This window comes from Hippopotamus amphibius, chromosome 16, assembly GCF_030028045.1.
Source record: "Hippopotamus amphibius kiboko isolate mHipAmp2 chromosome 16, mHipAmp2.hap2, whole genome shotgun sequence".
Classification (NCBI taxonomy): Eukaryota; Metazoa; Chordata; class Mammalia; order Artiodactyla; family Hippopotamidae; genus Hippopotamus; species Hippopotamus amphibius.
The window spans coordinates 60,143,606-60,160,800 of record NC_080201.1 but is presented as its reverse complement, the minus strand read 5'-3'; the positions used below and the strand labels follow the sequence as shown (position 1 = coordinate 60,160,800).

The following is a 17,195-nucleotide window of genomic DNA, read 5'->3' as shown; positions in this document are numbered from 1 at the left end:
AGGCTGCTCCTCAGTCTCCCCTGAAAGCCTCACCATCCTAGGGAAGGGGAGACAGCTTCAGTGACACAATGCATTTTTCACAGGCCACTGGGTTCCTTGCCCCCCAGGTCTGACTCTACCTTCACCCCCTGCATAATTTATTTATTTATTTATGTATTTATTTATTTAGTTAGTTATTGGCTGCATCGCGTCTTTGTTGCTGCGTGGCCTTTACCTAGCTGGGGAGAGCAGGGGCTACTCTTCCTTGCAGTGCTCCGGCTGCTCATTGCTGTGGCTTCTGTTGTTGCAAAGCACAAGTTCTAGGCTCACGGGCTTAAGTACTTGTGGCTGCTGGCTCCAGAACACAGGCTCAGTAGTTGTGGTGCAAGGGCCTATGTGCGGCAGGTGGGACCTTCCCCACCAAGGATAGAATCTGTGTTCCCTGCATTTGCAGGTGGATTCTTAACCACTGCGCCACCAGGGATGTCCCAATGGCATCTCATTTAAAATCCCACTTCTTTATTACTGAATTGGAAATTCAATTGCTTTTTAAAATTTGAATTTGTCTCTAGTAATTGTGCTCTCTCATTATGCCCCCAAATGTATCTGTATATACTTTTGGATTTTTGTATATACATAAACATTTATGAAGGGAAACTTCTTTGCTTTGTTTTTCTTTCAATTCTTATACCTGTTATGTATATTTCTTGCCTTACCAGGGTAGAACCTATCTTACTTCATGAAGTATGATTTTTTTGAAGAAACCCTTTGTCTTTTTAAGGAACTTCTCTTTTATTTCCAATTGGCTATGAGTTTTATCCAGAAGACATTTGAAATCATTTGTTTATATCATCTCCTGAGATTTAATCAGTCAAGGGCCAATTGTGAAAATAGTAGAGATAGGATATATTTTGGCAGAGGGAATTTAGCATAAGTAATTTATTAAGCAGGTGTTGAAAGGCCAGTGGAGTGTTTCAACAAGGGAACACTGCCTGGTATCCTTGGATGACTCTAAAGCCCCAGCTTGAGATTTTTTTTTACTTATATATATATACATATATGACTGTTAAATATATATGATATCTATGATATATATATGACAGTTATATGTATATATGATAGATATTGTCATATCTATTTCCATTGAGGTATAAAGATAACATTATGCTACTTTCAGGTGTTTAACATAACGATTGGATATATGTATATATTCCAAAGAGCTCACCAAATATGTCTCGGTAACAGCTATCAGTATATATAGCTAAAATTTTTTCTTTGTGATGAGAACTTTGAAGATGTACTCTTTAGCAACATTCAAATATACAGTACAGTGCTGTTAAATGTATTATTATAGTAAATAGTATTATTAAGTATAGTCACGATGATATACATTACATCCCCAAGATTTATTGATTTTATTCCTGGGAGTTTGTACCTTTTGACCACTTTTGCCCATTTGGCCATTACCCAACTCTCTATCTCTGGGAACCACCAATCACTTCTCTGTATCTATGAGTTTGTTTTACTTCTGATTTTTTTTTTTTAAGATTCCACATATATGTGAGATAGTATGGTATTTTCTCTCTGACTTATTTCATTTAGCGCCATCCCCTCATGGCCCAACCATGTGTTGCAAAAGCAGGATTTCCTTCTCTTTTGTGGCTGAAGAATACTCCACGGTGTACACATACCACATTTTCTTTGTTCATTCACCCATCGATGGACATGTCAGTTGTTTCCATGTCTTAGCTATGGTAAATAATGCTTCCATGAACATGGGGGTGCATATATCTTTTAACATTGTTGTTTTCATTTTCTTTTAGAAAAATACCCCAAAGTGAAAGTGCTTGATGGTTCTATTTTTAGTTTTGAGGAGCCTCCATACTGTTCTCCACTGTGGCTGCACCAAAATTCACGTTCCCACCAACTGTGCACACGGGTTCCCTTTACTCCACACCCTCTCCAACCCTTGTCATTTCTTGTTCTTTGATCATCCCAGCTTGAGGTTCACTAGACCACCAGCTGCTGTGAATTTGTGCTACACAACCACGTGGAACGTGACCCTCTTTAGGCCCTGATGTGTCCAGCAATAGTCCCTGCAATACGTGAGGAGCGAGGGGACAGAGCTCATCACCTCTTGTTCACCTGGACCCCGCAGCAGGATCAGTCCTAGGTTCTGTGGAGCCTGACTGATACAAATGTTGCGATCCGTCCTTAGGAAAAAAAAAATGTCACTGGATACAATAAAACTGTGGCACCATATACAAAATGGGACACCCAAGTCATCTGTTTGGCCCTGAAGTGTTTATAGGAACTGAGAGAAAGGACCAAATCTTAGAACAAAAGATGCTCCCATATCTCCTATGGATCAGGAAATTCCAAGTGGTCTAGGAGTTGTGAGACAGGAACTGGGGATGAAGACCAAATATATATATTTACTAAAGGTCACAATGTCACAGGCACACATCTGAGTTTCTTTTGAAGTAAGAAAACACATTTCATCAATCACAAAAGCGAAAATCCTCAAAACCACAAGACAATCCAGAAAAATTACGGATGACTTTACTTAGTAGTAAGGCGCCCCTGTCTATCGTGGCTGCATAACAGCTGTTCCCCATACTTCAGGACTGATCCTCATTGATGGCCTGTTTTTAGGAGAATAAACGTGTATAATAATAAATACTAATATTCTACTAATAAATATTATCGATTATAAGTATATTCTATCTAAAATACAGAGAAGAGAAAAACATACAATATTCCCACTGGTACGATTGATGGAAATTTCTTTTTATTTTCATAGTTTAAGAAACTACTAAATATAAAAATATTATTTCTATGTAAATATAACAGAAACTTCCTTTCAATCCTACAGCTTGTTACTGGAAGTGTCTAAAATGGGTAAGATCATTGTCCAATTTGGGAAACCATTAGGAAATTTTTTCACTAAAAAGCAGAAAGATTACAGCTTATTTCCACATAAGGCGTGAGCCCTTCCTGGTTTTTTTTTTTAAAAGGCAGTACAGAGGGAGGTGTCCTTAACTGTGTTTCTGTGTGAGGTCTAGCCTCTTGGGGTGCCCACTGAATGGGGAAGGGCCTCCCTGTCCTCGCCCTGTTTTGGGTGGGCCTCTGCTCCACGGCTGGTCCCAGGAGACCCCCAGATGCATGAAGACCACCACCCCCGTTTGCCATGTTCTGAAAACCCTGCAGAGCAAAGGAGCTTTTCCTGCTCAGCTCTCCTTCCTGCGTTCCACCCTCCACCATATTTGGCTCTGGAAACGTCTTTCCTGCCCCAACTTGAACGGTTTTGAGAACATTTTCACTCTTCTTTTGCAGAGTGTTCGGAGTCTTTCTGCCGCAGGGTGGGTCCCGCAGATCAGCAGGAGGAGACCCCTTTCTCGTTTCTGGTTGCAGGGCCCCCGGGCGACCCCGCTGTGGCCGTGAACATCCCTGGGCAGGTGGTCATTTCAGAGCCACGTCCGGGGAACCCTCTCAACTCTGGGGCCTCGGGCTCTTCCCCTGCAGCCTCGGGAGGGGGGAGCGGCTGGGACGGCAGGACTCGTCAGCCCCCACCCCAGCCCCGCGGCCTGGGGCGTGCAAGTTCCCCTTCTGTGCTTGGCCAAGGCTGTCTCTCTGTCACCCACGGGCTTCCTGTTGGGCTTCCTCCGTCCCTCCCCACATTCGGGGCGCTTCCCTCCCCGACGGAGGGACCCTGACCCGGGCTCTGCGCTGGCGGATGTGGACATGGTGCCCCTGCTGCTGCTGCTGGCCCTGCTGTGGGGGGGTGAGTGGGCCGAGGGGGGAGGGGCGGCACGGGTGGGGGAGGGGCTGGAGCTGCCGCTGAGCCGCTGTGTCCCCCCAGGGTCCCTGCAGGAGGAGCGAGGGTTCGAGCTGCGCGTGCAGGAATCAGTGACGGTGCAGGCGTGCGGGGGCGTCCACGTGCCCTGCTCCTTCTCCTACCCCTGGAGTTCATGGTATTCCCCTCCCCAACCCTACATCTATTGGTTCCGGGAAGGGGACAACGTAAACACTGAACCTGTGGCCACAAACAACCCAAACAGACGAGTGAAGCCAGAGACCCAGGGTCGATTCCGCCTCCTCGGGGATCCCAGAAACAACGACTGCTCCCTGAGCATCAGAGACGCCAGGATGAGTGACAAAGGGGTCTACTTCTTCCGAGTGGAGAGGGGACCTGATGTGAAACACAGTTACAGAGATAAGAGGCTGAATTTGCAGGTGACAGGTATGGCAGGGGGCCCAGGAGGGGACCCTGGGACGTGGAGATCCCAGTGTTAGAACAGGAACAGGACATAGAAACCCTCCCTGCTCGGTGTCTTGGGGTTTAGAGGTTCCAAAGGGACACAGGACCCAGGGGGAGCTATGGTCCTGAGGCACTGGTCCTTCTCAGGGTCACACACTCGGTCCCCAAACCTTGGGCCCAGGCATCTCCCTCTCTCCTCCTCATCCCAGCAGGGAAACCCAACATCCACTTTCTGGAGCCTCTGGAGTCCGGCCGCCCCACAAACCTGACCTGCAGCCTGTCACTAGTCTGTGAAGTGAGACAGTTTCTCCTGTTCTCCTGGGCGGGGGATGCCCTGAATGGGATGAACACAGAGGCCCTCCACTCCTCGGTGCTCACCCTCACCCCAAGGCCCCAGGACCATGGCACCAACCTCACCTGTCGTGTGGAACTCCCAGGAGCTCAGGTGACCACGGAGAGAACCATCCGACTCAATGTCTCCTGTGAGTGAGGAGGGGGGCTGGGTCCCTGAGGGCAGTGCTGTGTGTGTGTGTGTGTGTGTGTGTGTGTGTGTATAGGAGGTGGGGAGAGAAGAAGAGCCAGCTCACTCTTTCATGGATCTGACCCTTGGGAGCCTCGGTGGGGACTGGCCATGAACAGCCATCCCCTCTTCCTGGTTTCCTACCTTGGTTTCCGGGTACATTTCCATCTCACTGCTAACCTTGAACCAAGGCCATATCTTTCTATCCCAGATGCTCCATGGAACCTCACCATCAGCATCTCCTTCAGAAATGTCACAGGTAGGGAAGGACCTCTCCTCTCCAGGGCTGCATTCTGCTCCTGGGACCCCCTGCAAGCAGAGAGGTGGGGATTAGGGCTTGAATGTGATGAGATATGGGAAGAGCAAGGATAAAAATCACCACCCTCCCTCCCCCACCTCCCATCTACTCATCCACACACACATGCAATATACACCTACGTACATATATACACATACAGACACACACATACATGTGTATATGCACACACATGTACACCCATACACATACACAACTTACTACACACACAGGCACATACACATACACAGCACACGTACACACACGCTCTCACTCTGTTCAAAGCCCATTTCACCTCACCATGGTTCTGCTGTATGGTTTTCCTCCACCAACGCCTCCTTAGTCCCAGTTCCTGCTCCTTTACTGAATCCGTTTCCCAAACCTGGAGGCTCTCTGTTCTCTTTCCACCAAACAGCCCAGGCATGTCCCATTGAGACACTGAGCCTCCCCTGATGATTTGAGGCCCAGACACGGTGGGTTAATGTCCTTAGGGTGTGAAGGTCTTGCCTTGGTACCCACACCGATCCAAGCCAGTGGGCCAGGGGAGGAGAGGGAGAGGCCACCTAAACCCTGGGAAGGTGGGAGGGATGAGACCTCAGCCTCCACATGTCTCTCCTGCATTTTCCCCAAAGCCCTCAAGATTCTGCAAAACACCCCGTCCCTTCTCATCTCCGAGGGCCAGGCTCTGCAGCTGCTCTGTGTTGCTGACAGCAACCCCCCTGCACAGCTGAGTTGGTTCCAAGGGTCCCCAGCCCTGAACCCCATCCCCATCTCCAGCACCAAGTCCTTGGAGATACCAGGCTTAGGAGCTGCAGAAAGAGAATTCACCTGCCAAGCTCAGAACCCTGTGGGCTCCCAGCACGTTTCCATCCACCTCTCTGTGCAGAGTGAGTTGCAGGACAGGTGATGGGGGTGGGCAGCCTGGTCAGGTGTTTGGGCTGTGGGAGGAGCTGGGGTCTGGGGACAGAACTTCACCTCCCTCCTCCCTCCCCAGAAAGCCCCCCTTCCTGCAGCTGTGTGACTGAGGAGCAGCAGGGCTCCTGGCCCCTGGTCCTCACCCTGATCAGAGGGGCCCTCATGGGGGCTGGCTTCCTCCTCACCTATGGCCTCACCTGGATCTACTACACCAGGTGAGCAGACCTGTCCCCCTCCAGGGAAGTCTGGTAAATGGCCCTTGAGTTCCAGGTGGGGCTGAGCTGGCCCACCCTGCCTGGAGCCAAAGTGTCCAACTCTCTGACCTGAGACCGTGTTGGCCCTGCAGGTGTGGAGGCCACTAGGCAGCAGGGCTGAGAGGTGTGGCTGAGTCTCCCTCCTCCTCAAGACGGGAATCATGTGAGGCTGGGGAGCCCAGAGGACAGACGTGGGGACATCATTGTCAGCTTCTTCCTGGAAACACTAGACTCAAACCCTGTCTCATCTGTACCCACGAGGTTTTAATTTGTGGAGGTGACTGTGTGACGACACGATGAGTCAATACCATTGAAAGGAGACTTTATCGCTTACCTTTTTCAAGAGTGGCTGGCACATCATGCTGGGCAGGGCCAAAGGGGAAGCACCAGGGTTTGCTCAAGAAGCAGCAGCTGCTGGGAGGAGGCCTTAATTGGGGTTTCCATGGGAAAGGCTAGGCTGGGCAGGGAAAGTTCTTTAGGATCTGCTCATTTGAACAAATCTGGTGGGTTTTGGGCTTCAGGTGTGATGTTTCGTAGTCTGTTCCCTGTTGGTGGGTGACTTAGGTTAAGGGAAATAGTGGCTTGGTGAGAGAGGGGTAGGTAAAGGGGGTGGTTGGGATTATGGGGCTAAGGATTGATTGGTTCGCATTGGAAAGGTGAGGTCCTGGCAGAGCCCTTTTCTGTCTCTAAGAACTGGCTGACCTTAGGAGGCGGTGTCCTTTTCAGGCCAGCAAGGTTTTTAAGATGTTCAGATATCATCAGATACAGTAAATAAAGCATGGTTATTGATTTCGCACCCTCACTGCCTGTGCCCTCTTTCTGAAGTGTGTCTCCCCTGCTTCTGCTCTTGGTCCTGCTTCAGCCCTCCTCTCCCACCCGGCTCCTTTCTCTGCGTCCCCAGACCTACAAAGGGGCTTCTCCTCTCATGACCCAGAAGTTACCTGTTAACACCTGAGTTACTGGTCTCCAAAACTTCCCTATCAATGTGGACATGCTCACGCAGCAGAAACAGAAACAGAGCTCTTCTTCCTCGGTTCCAAGTCACCTACCTCATGATAATTAGCATAAAATATCACAACATTTCATTATTTGAATGGAGTATTAAGCAAGAATTATATAATATAAACATCGATCTTACTGTTTAGTTTTCCTGTGAGCATTTCTAAAGAAAAATTATTTCTTAATCTACAATTAGTTTTGATTGATTTGTTAGAAATGTCTTCTTCTTCTACCCCTCCTCCCCGTTCCCCTCCCCCTCCCCCTGCCCCTCCCCGCCTCCTCCTTCTCCTTCTCCTACTGCTCCTTCACCGCCTTCTCCTCCTTCTCCTACTCCTTCTTCTTCTTCAGCTAAGAGTCAGGCGGAATGTTAATTCCTCAAGGAGGGATTGAACCCCAGCGCCCTGCAGTGGACCGCCAGGGAGGTCCACAACTAAGGCTTCTTGTTTATTCACCTTTTTTTGATGCCTAACTTAAAGTGAACAAATATGCAAATTTGTTTTTTTTTTTTTTGGGCACACGGGCTTAGTTGCTCCGCGGTATGTGGGATCTTCCTGGAGCAGGGATCGAACCCGTGTCCCCTGCATTGGCAAGCAGATTCTTAACCACTGCGCCACCTAGGAAGCCCAAATATGCAAATTTAAAGAGTACAATTGGATGTTTATGTGTGTACACACCCTGCTTACATCACCAAGTTCAGCAAAAAGATTCTTCCCACCTACGCCTGGTGGTCAGGTCACACTGTCAGAACGAAAGGGGCTGGGCTGAGGTAGGAAAGTGGAGGAGCAGTTCGCACATCTGCCCTGGAGGAGAAGGAGGTGGGCAGCTCAGGGGGGGATGTGCTAGGAGGTGAAACAGCCTAGCAGGTGAAGGGAAAGTCACGCATGTCTACAACTTCCTAGGGAGGACCCCGAGCAGCAAAGACAGGATAATTGGGGGAAATAAACAGGGTCAGTTATGTGGAGATCTGAGACCAGGCTCTCCCCTTTCCTGTCCCAATAGATCCGTGTGCCAGTCTTCATGCTTTCCCTCAGTATTAGGGTTATGGGTTATCCATTAAAATTTTTTTTATAAGTATAGTTAATTTACAATGCTCTTTTGGTTTCAGGTGTGCAGCACAGGGATTCAGTTACACACACATATGTTCTTTTTCATATTTTTTCCACTATGGTTTATGACATACACCATGATGAATCTAGTTCCCTGTGGTGTACAGTAAGACCTTGTTTATTGATCCTATATATAATATATTGGATATATATTAGTGTATAAATGTATTAGTATGTATCCTGCATCTAATAGTTCACATCTGCTCATCCCAAGCTCCCAATCCATCCTTCCCCAACCCCGTGCCCTCTAGCAGCCACAAGTCTGTACTCTTTGTGAGCCTGTTTCTGTTTTGTACATAAGTTCATTTGTGTCATATTTCAGATTCCACACATAAGTGGTATCATATGTTGTTTGTCTTTTTCTTTCTGACTTACTTCACTTGGTATGAGATTATCCATGTATCAATAATTCACTTCTGGTTTTGCTATAGTTTTTGTCTTTAAAATGGTATTTTACAAGTGCCTTTTCCTCCAGTTATGTATTGACTGTAAAATATGGTGATGTTGCATGTGTTTCCAAATTTTGTCTGTTTCCAAAGAATTTTGATATGAATGTGGTGATGAAAATACGAGGACTAGCACTATTTTCCTGGTGGGTATGGAAATGCTTCATCATAAAGTAGGCATATATTTAGATCTAGAAGGTACCATCAAAGTTCTCTTGAGTCGTCAAATGAATTGACTCATACATCCCACCATCATATATGAGCGTTCTGCTCTGCCTACATCCTTAGCAGCACTTTTATTACTTGGATGCTCCTTTTTCAGCCTTACAATCCATTTGCAGAATATCTCATTACTTTTTTAAAAACTAAATTTATTTATTTATTTATTTATTTATTTATTTATTTATTTATTTATTTTATTGGCAGTGTTGGGTCTGGGTAGCTGCACACAGGTTTTCTCTAGTTGCAGCGAGCTGGGGCTACTCTTTGTTGTGGTGTGTGGTCTCCTCATTGTGGTGGCCTCTCTTGTTGTGGAGCATGGGCTCTAGGCATGTAAGCTTCAGTACTTGTGGCACATGGGCTCAGTAGTTGTGGTTCATGGGCTCTAGAGAGCAGGCTCAATCGTTGTGGCACACGGGTTTAGTTGCTCCGTGGCCTGTGGTATCTTCCTGGGGCAGGGATCGAACCTGTGTCCCCTGCATTGGCAGATGGATTCTTAACCACTGTGCCACCTATGAACTCCCTGTTATTACCTTTCTAATTTATTTCCCTTATGTGTAGTGATGTTGAGACATTTGAATACCTTCTCTTGTGAAATTCCTGTTTTGCCTCTTGCCAACTTAAAAATAAAAATTGGGCAATCTATTCCTTATTGCTTTGAGTTCTTTATTCTGGATGTGAATCTTTTTTCAAATTATAGTTGATTTATAATGTTTTGTTAGTTTCAGGTGTATAGCAAAGTGATTCAGTTATATACCCATATACAGATATATTCTTTTCCGATTCTTTTCCATTATAGGTTATTACAAGATATTGAGTAGAGTTCCCTGTGCCACCCAGTAGATACTTGATGGTTATCTATTTTATATATAGTAGTCTATATATATATTAATCCCAAATCCCTAATTTATCCCTATAAATTGTGAGTCCTTTAACTTTCTTTCTCCACTTTTCTCTCTCTTCTTTAGTGTGCAGGAGTCTAAATTTGTTTTATGAAATCCTCCTGTTAGTCTTTTCATTTATAGATAGTGCTCTTGTTCTCCAATTATGAAACCTTTGCATATCTCAATATCTTTTTAAAATTCAAGTATAGATGACATATAAATGTATGTCACTTTCATGTGTAGAACAGAGTGATCCATCACTAAAGACATTATCAAATGATCATGCTGATGAGTCTAGTAACCATCTGTCACCATATAAAATGATGGCAGTATTATTGCCTATATTCAATTGCTGTAGCTTTGTAGTATAGTTCGAAATCAGGGAATGTGATCCCTCCTGCTTTGTTTTTCTTTCTAAAGATTGTGTTGGCTGTTTTGAGCCTTTGGTGGCTTCATACAAATTTGAGGATTATTTGGTCTACTTCTGTGCAAAATGTCACGGGCATTTGGACAGGGATTGTATCAAATCTATAGATTGCTAAGGGTACAATGGACATTTTCTCAATATTGATTCTTACACTCTGTGATCATGGTAAATCTCATGATTGATTTCTTTGTGTTTTCTTCAATTTCTTTCATCAATGTCTTATAGTTTTCAGAGTACAGATGTCTCTCATCCTTGGTGAAATTTATTCCTGGGTATTTTATTCTTTTAGATGCAACTGTACATGGGAATGTTTCTAAAACTTTTCTTTCTGATAGATCTCTTCCTGCATTTCCTCAGCACTAAATACAAGGCTATTTTGTGTAAGCATTGTGGACAGCAGGAGAAAGTGGTCCTTGAGGACAGGAAACAGCTTGAATCAGATATCAGGTATCATGCTGCAAAAATTCAGGCTTCATTCTCACCATAGAAAGTCCTTTCCTGGATGTCTGTCTCTCATGTCCATGTTGCTGGGGCCAAGAGGCATCTCCCAAATCCTCATCCCAATGTCATGGGATCCAGAACTTTCAACAGCATTTCCTTTCTGCTCCACAAGAGGGAACCTCCTGGTTCACATTACTTTATTATCCAGTGTCATTTTAGTTTCCCCTTCATCTCATCTTCTAAAGTTTACACATCCAAAAGTATCATTAGTATTTTCATGTCATGTGAATACCCCCTCAATGCAATATTTTTCTTAATTTGTTTTTTAAAATATATGTATGATATACACACTTCTTTCACTCATAACTTTCTCCAGTTTAATTGTTTGCATTATTTTACTTTTATGAGGAAGGGCATTGTGCCCCTGAGGTGAACTAGTCTGGCCTGGTCCCTGGCCCTAGGGCCCAGATTTCCTGGCACAGGTTATGGGGGAATTTTTCTCTCCTGCCCTTCTGTCTCTCCCTTGTGGCTTCTGGCTGCACTTTCCTCCCCTCTCAGCTACCCCCCTTTGGTTCTGACTCCCCACATCCAGGGCAGAGTATGTGGGGTGAGGGGAAGGAGGCTGTCCCTGGACAACATGTGAAATCTCCAGCTTGAGAACTGCCTCTAGTGCCAGTGGTACGAAGGCCAGAAGATTCTTGACTCTATATCCTGGTGCACATGGGAAACGTTTTCTCTAGATGAGTCACTATCTGATAAAAACATAATGTAAGCTTCTTATAGGCGCTCTAGGTGTTATTTAAAATTTTCTACATATCATGTTAAGAAAAAAATTTAAAGGTGAAGTTAATTTTAGTAATATATGTTATTTGGTGAATATATCAAAAGTCTGTTGTCACATAGAGAAGAGACCTGTTGCCAAGGGTTAGGGTGTTTGAGGAAGGATGGATTGGGAGTTTGGGATTAGCAGATGCAAACTATTATATATAGAATGGATAAACAAGGCCCTCCCAAATAGCACAGGGAACTGTGTTCAATATTCTGTGATAAAACATAAAGGAAAAGAATGTGAAAAAGAATGTGTACATATATATGTATAACTGAATCACTTTGCAGTACAGCAGAATATAACACAACATTGTAAACAACTATACTCAAATAAAATAAACATATATAACTACTATCTCAATTTGTAATCATTACACAATTTTTAATGTGGTAGTGTGATGTGATTAATATCATGAAATATATATTTAGCCTTCTTCCTGTTTGTGGCACAGAGCTTATACAACCCGTGGCATTTCCTAAGTGCTGAGAGTAAAGGTGTCTTTTGTCATGTTAACCGGGCAATTTTTGAAAAGTATGCATGGATATGGACTAGTTGCTCAAGAATCCAACGATGTGGTTAAAGGGACGAAACTATTATTTCGATCCTTTTAACCTCTTGGAAGAGGAGAGGAGCTGAAAGTTGGATCAGTAACCAATGGCCAATGATCCAATCAATCATGCTATGTAACGAGGCCTCCTTTAAAAGCCGAAAAGTGTGCAAGTTCAAAAAAACTTCCAAGTTGGTGAAGAGGTGGAGGAGGTGGGAGAGGGATATGTCTGGAGAGGACGTGGAATCTCCATGCCCTGACCCATGTCTTGCCCTATGCATCTCTTCCATCTGGCTGTTCCTGAGTTGTATCCTTTGATAATAAACCAGTAATCTATGAAGCAAAATGTTCCTCTGTCTGTAAGCTGCTCTAGCAGATTTATTCAACCTGAGGGTTGAGTTGTGGGAATCTCTGATCTCTCGCCAGTGGATCAGATGTACAGGTAACAACCAGGAGTTGAAAGTGGCCTCTGAAGTTGGGAAGGGAAGTCTTCAAGGACTGAACTCTTAACCTATGGGATCTGATGCTACTTCCAGATAGACTGTTTCAGAATTGAGTTGAATTGAATTGAAGTCTTGAGCATGCTCCTGGTGTCTGAGAATTGCTTGTTGGTGGTGGGTGAAATTACACACCACATTGGAATTGGCCTCAGAATACAAACATATTCACATTCATTTCCCGGTACTAAGTCTGAAACTCCAGTGTGTGTTTAACCCTTATAGCACTTCTGTAGCCCCTTATAGCACCCGTCCTTATAAGCACCTTTCAAGCAGCCAAATTCCACATGTGGGGATTGGCTGCCATTGGTCATGGCTGCTCTAGAACATGCATCCAAGGAGTGCAATTGCTGGGTCCTGATGCAAGCACATCCTGAATTTTTTAGATGATGATGTTTTCTTCTCGAGTGCTCTGACAAATTTTCTATTTTAACAAGTTCTGCTGAAGACTTTTGCTAACACTTTGTGTTTCCAGATACTTTAATAGGTGCCAACTTGAAGCACATACCCGATTATTGTCTTAATGTGCACATTCCTGTTTGCAATGAGGTGGAATATCGTGTTATGTGTTTGCTGGCTGGTTGTATGTTGTCCTCTCTGAGGCTCCTGCTCAAGCAAGCTCATTTTTCACTATTTTCTTTTTCTTATGTATTCATAGAAATTCTTATGTTCTGAACATTGATACTTTCATGATTATCTGTGTTGTAAATATCTTCTCTCAACTGATGGCAGATGATTCAGCACTCCCTAGGATGTCTTTTAGGAAAAGTTCTTCATTTTAATATAGTCCGAGTTTTCAGTGTCTCTCTTTAGAGATGGTGCCATTTCTGTCTTGTTCAGGAATCCTTCCCTACCACCAGTTCATGGAGACATCCTGCTACATTATCTTCTACCAGCTCTATAGTTTTGCCTCTCTAGAACAATAGGTCTTCAGACCATCTGCACTTGTGTTTGTGCGTGGTATGAGCTAGGGGTACAATTTCATTGGACTGTGTTCAGATCCCTCATCGCCCACAAAGTTGTTGAAAAGCCTATCTCTCTGTCCCTTCTTTGTATCACCTTCTCTATCACACATGATGTTTCCTGTGGTTGGGATTTATTTCTAGGTTCCCTACTCTGTTCCATTGGTCTACTGGCCTATCCCTCTTTGAATACAAAAGGTTTTTTCTATGATGTTGTAATATATCTTCATATCTTGAAGGGCCACACCTCACACATTGTTCTTCTTCATGGTAACCTTGGCCATCCTTGGAAATGTCTACTTCATTATAAATTTTACAATGGAGTTATGGAGTTCTACAAAAATCCCCTGGGGGATTTGGGGACGTGTTGTTTTGATACTGCTGATTAATTTGGGTAGAATGGACATTTATACTGTGCTGTTTCAAACCCATAACGTGACATATTTTTCTGTTTATTTACATCTTTAACGTCCTTCAAGACCGATTTATAATTTCCTCCATTGTGGTCGTGCACATTATAATTTTGTTATTTACTTTTCTCCAGGTTAGATATATTCCAGGGATAACCTAATCTTTGATGCTTTTACCAACGGCAGCTTATTCATTCATTTTCATGTTTATGTTTTTAATACATCTGTTTATTTATTTATTGGCTGAATTGGGTCTTTGTTGCTGTGCAGGCTTTCTGTAGCTGGGGAGTGCAAGGGCTACTCTTCCTTGCGGTGCTCAGGCTGCTCATTGCTGTGTCTCCTCTTGTTGCAAAGCAGTCTGTAGGCTCACGGGCTTCAGTAGTTGTGGCTGGTGGGCTCCAGAGCACAGGCTCAGTAGTTGTGGTGCAATGGCCTATGTGTGACTCCTGGGACCTTCCCCACCAAGGATAGAATCCGTGTTCCCTGCATTGGCCGCTGGATTCTGAACCACTGCACCACCAGGGAAGTCCCAATGGCATCTCATTTAAAATCCCACTTTTTTTATTACTGAATTGGAAATTCAATTGATTTTTAAAATTTGAATTTGTCTCTAGTAATCGTGCTCTTTCTTTAAGGTCCCAAATATGTCTGTATATTTTTGGATTTTTCTATGTACATAAACATTTATGAAGGGAAACTTCTTTTTTTTCTTTCAATTCTTATGCCTGTTATGTATATTTATTGCCTTACCAGGATAAAACCTATCCTACTTCATGAAGTGTGATGTTTTTTGAAGAAACCATTTATGTTTTTAAGGAACTTCTCTTTTATTTCCACTTGGCTATGAGTTTTATCCTGAAGACATTTGAAATCATTTTTTTCTTTCAGGTCCTGAGATTTAATCAATCAAGGGCCAATCGTGAAAATAGTAGAGATAGTATATATTTTGGCCAAGGGAATTTAGCATAAGTAATGTATTAAACAGGTGTTCAAAGGCCAATGGAGTCTTTCAACAAGGGAACACTGCCTGGTATCCTTGGACCACTCTAATCTAAGGCCTCACCTTGAGATTTCTTTATAGTTTTACATATATATATATGTGTGTATATATATTTGTATATATATATACACACACATATATATGATTGATATCATATATATATGATAGTTATATATATATGATAGATATTTTCATATATCTATTCCGTTGAGGTATAAAGATAACATTATGCTACTTTCAGGTGTTTAACATAACGATTGGATATATATATATATTCCAAAAAGCTCACCAAATATCTCCTTAACATCTATCACTATATATAGCTAAAATTTTTTCCTTGTGATGAGAACTTTTAAGGTGTACTCTTTTAGCAACTTTCAAATATACAGTACAGTATTATTAAATATTATGGTTAACAGTATTATTATGTTTAATCATGATGATATACATCACATCCGCAAGATTTATTGATTTATTCCTGGAAGTTTTTACCTTTTGACCACTTTTGCCCATTTTGCCCCCTTTTGCCCATTTTGCCCCTGACCCCAATCTCTATCTCTGGGAACCACCACTCAGTTCTCTGTATTTATGAGTGTGTTTTACTTCTAATTTTTTTAAATTGCACATATATATGAGATAGTATGGTATTTTCTTTCTCTGACTTATTGCATTTAGTGCCATCCCCTCATGGTCCAAACATGTGTTGCAAAAGCAGGATTTCCTTCTCTTCTATGGCTGAAGACTACTCCATGGTGTACACATACCACATTTTCTTTATTCTTTCAGCCATCAATGGACATGTCAGTTGTTTCCATGTCTTAGCTATAGTAAATAATGCTTCCATGAACGTGGCGGTGCGTATATCTTTTCAAATTGTTGTTTTCATTTTTCTAAGATAAATACCCCACAGTGAAAGTGCTTGATGGTCCTATTTTTAGTTTTGAGGGACCTCCATACTGTTCTCCACAGTGGCTGCACCCAAATTCACATTCCCACCAACAGTGCACAAGGGTTCCCTTTACTCCACATCCTCACCAACCCTTGTTGTTTCTTGCTCTTTGATAATCCCAGCTTGAGGTTCACTAGACCACCAGCTGCTGTGAATTTGTGCTGCACAACCATGTGGAACATGACCCTCTTTAGTCCCTGATCTGTCTAGCAATAGTCCCTGCAATACTTGAGGAGTGAGGGGACAGAGCTTGTCACCTCTTGTTCACCTGGACCCCGCAACAGGGTCAGACCTAGGTTCTGTGGAGCCTGACATTGATACAAATGTTGAGATCCTCCTTTAAGAAAAAAAAATTTAACTGAATACAATAAAACTGTGGCACCCATATACAAAATGGGACACCCAAGTCATCTGTTTGGCCCTGAAGTGTTTACAGGAACTGAGAAAAAGGACCAAATCTTAGAACAAAAGGTGAGCCCATATCTCCTATGGATGAGAAAATTCCAAGTGTTCTAGGAGTTGTGAGTCAGGAACTGGGGATGAAGACCAAATATATATATTTATTAAAGGTCACAATGTCACAAGCACACATCTGAGTTTCTTTTGAAGTAAGAAAACACATTTCATCAATCACAAAAGCGAAAATCCTCAAAACCACCAGATAAGACAATTCAGAAAAATTACGAATGACTTTACTTAGTAGTAAGGCACCCCTGTCTATCATGGCTGCATAACACCTGCTCCCCATACTTTTGGGCTGTTCCTCATTGATTGCTTCTTTTTAGGAGAATAATCATGTATAATAATAAATACTAATATTCTACTAATAAATAGTATTGATTGTAATTAAATTCTATCTAAAATACAGAGAAGAGAACAAACATACAGTATTTCCACTGGCACGACTGAAGGAAATTTCTTATTTTTATAGTTTAAGAAACTACTAAATATAGAAATATGATTTCTATGTAAATATAACAGAAACTTCCTTTGAATCCTACAGCTTGTTACTGGGAGTATCTAAAATGGTTAAGATCATTGTCCAATTTGGGAAACCTTTAGGAAATTTCTTCCCTAAAGAGCAGTAAGATTATAGGTTATTTCCACATATGGCTTCAGTCCTTACTAGATTTTTTTTTTTTTTAAGAAGGACGCAGATACAGAGAATGGACTGGAGAACTCGAGGTATGGGAGGGGGCGGGGGGTGAAGGGGAAACTGAGACGAAGCGAGAGAGTAGCACAGACATATATATAC

At 43.2% G+C, this 17,195-nt stretch overlaps 1 protein-coding gene across 1 annotated transcript; it reads left to right on the top strand.

Moving 5' to 3' along the window:
• Positions 1 to 3,687: 3,687 nt before the first annotated feature.
• On the top strand, positions 3,688 to 7,015 carry LOC130838408 (sialic acid-binding Ig-like lectin 14). The gene is made up of 7 exons (XM_057711464.1): positions 3,688 to 3,763; positions 3,842 to 4,222; positions 4,450 to 4,722; positions 4,972 to 5,019; positions 5,688 to 5,942; positions 6,050 to 6,185; positions 6,317 to 7,015. The coding sequence occupies exons 1-7, from the start codon at positions 3,724 to 3,726 to the stop codon at positions 6,330 to 6,332; spliced, it is 1,149 nt and encodes a 382-aa protein (XP_057567447.1). The 5' UTR covers positions 3,688 to 3,723; the 3' UTR covers positions 6,333 to 7,015.
• The last annotated feature ends 10,180 nt before the right edge of the window (positions 7,016 to 17,195 follow it).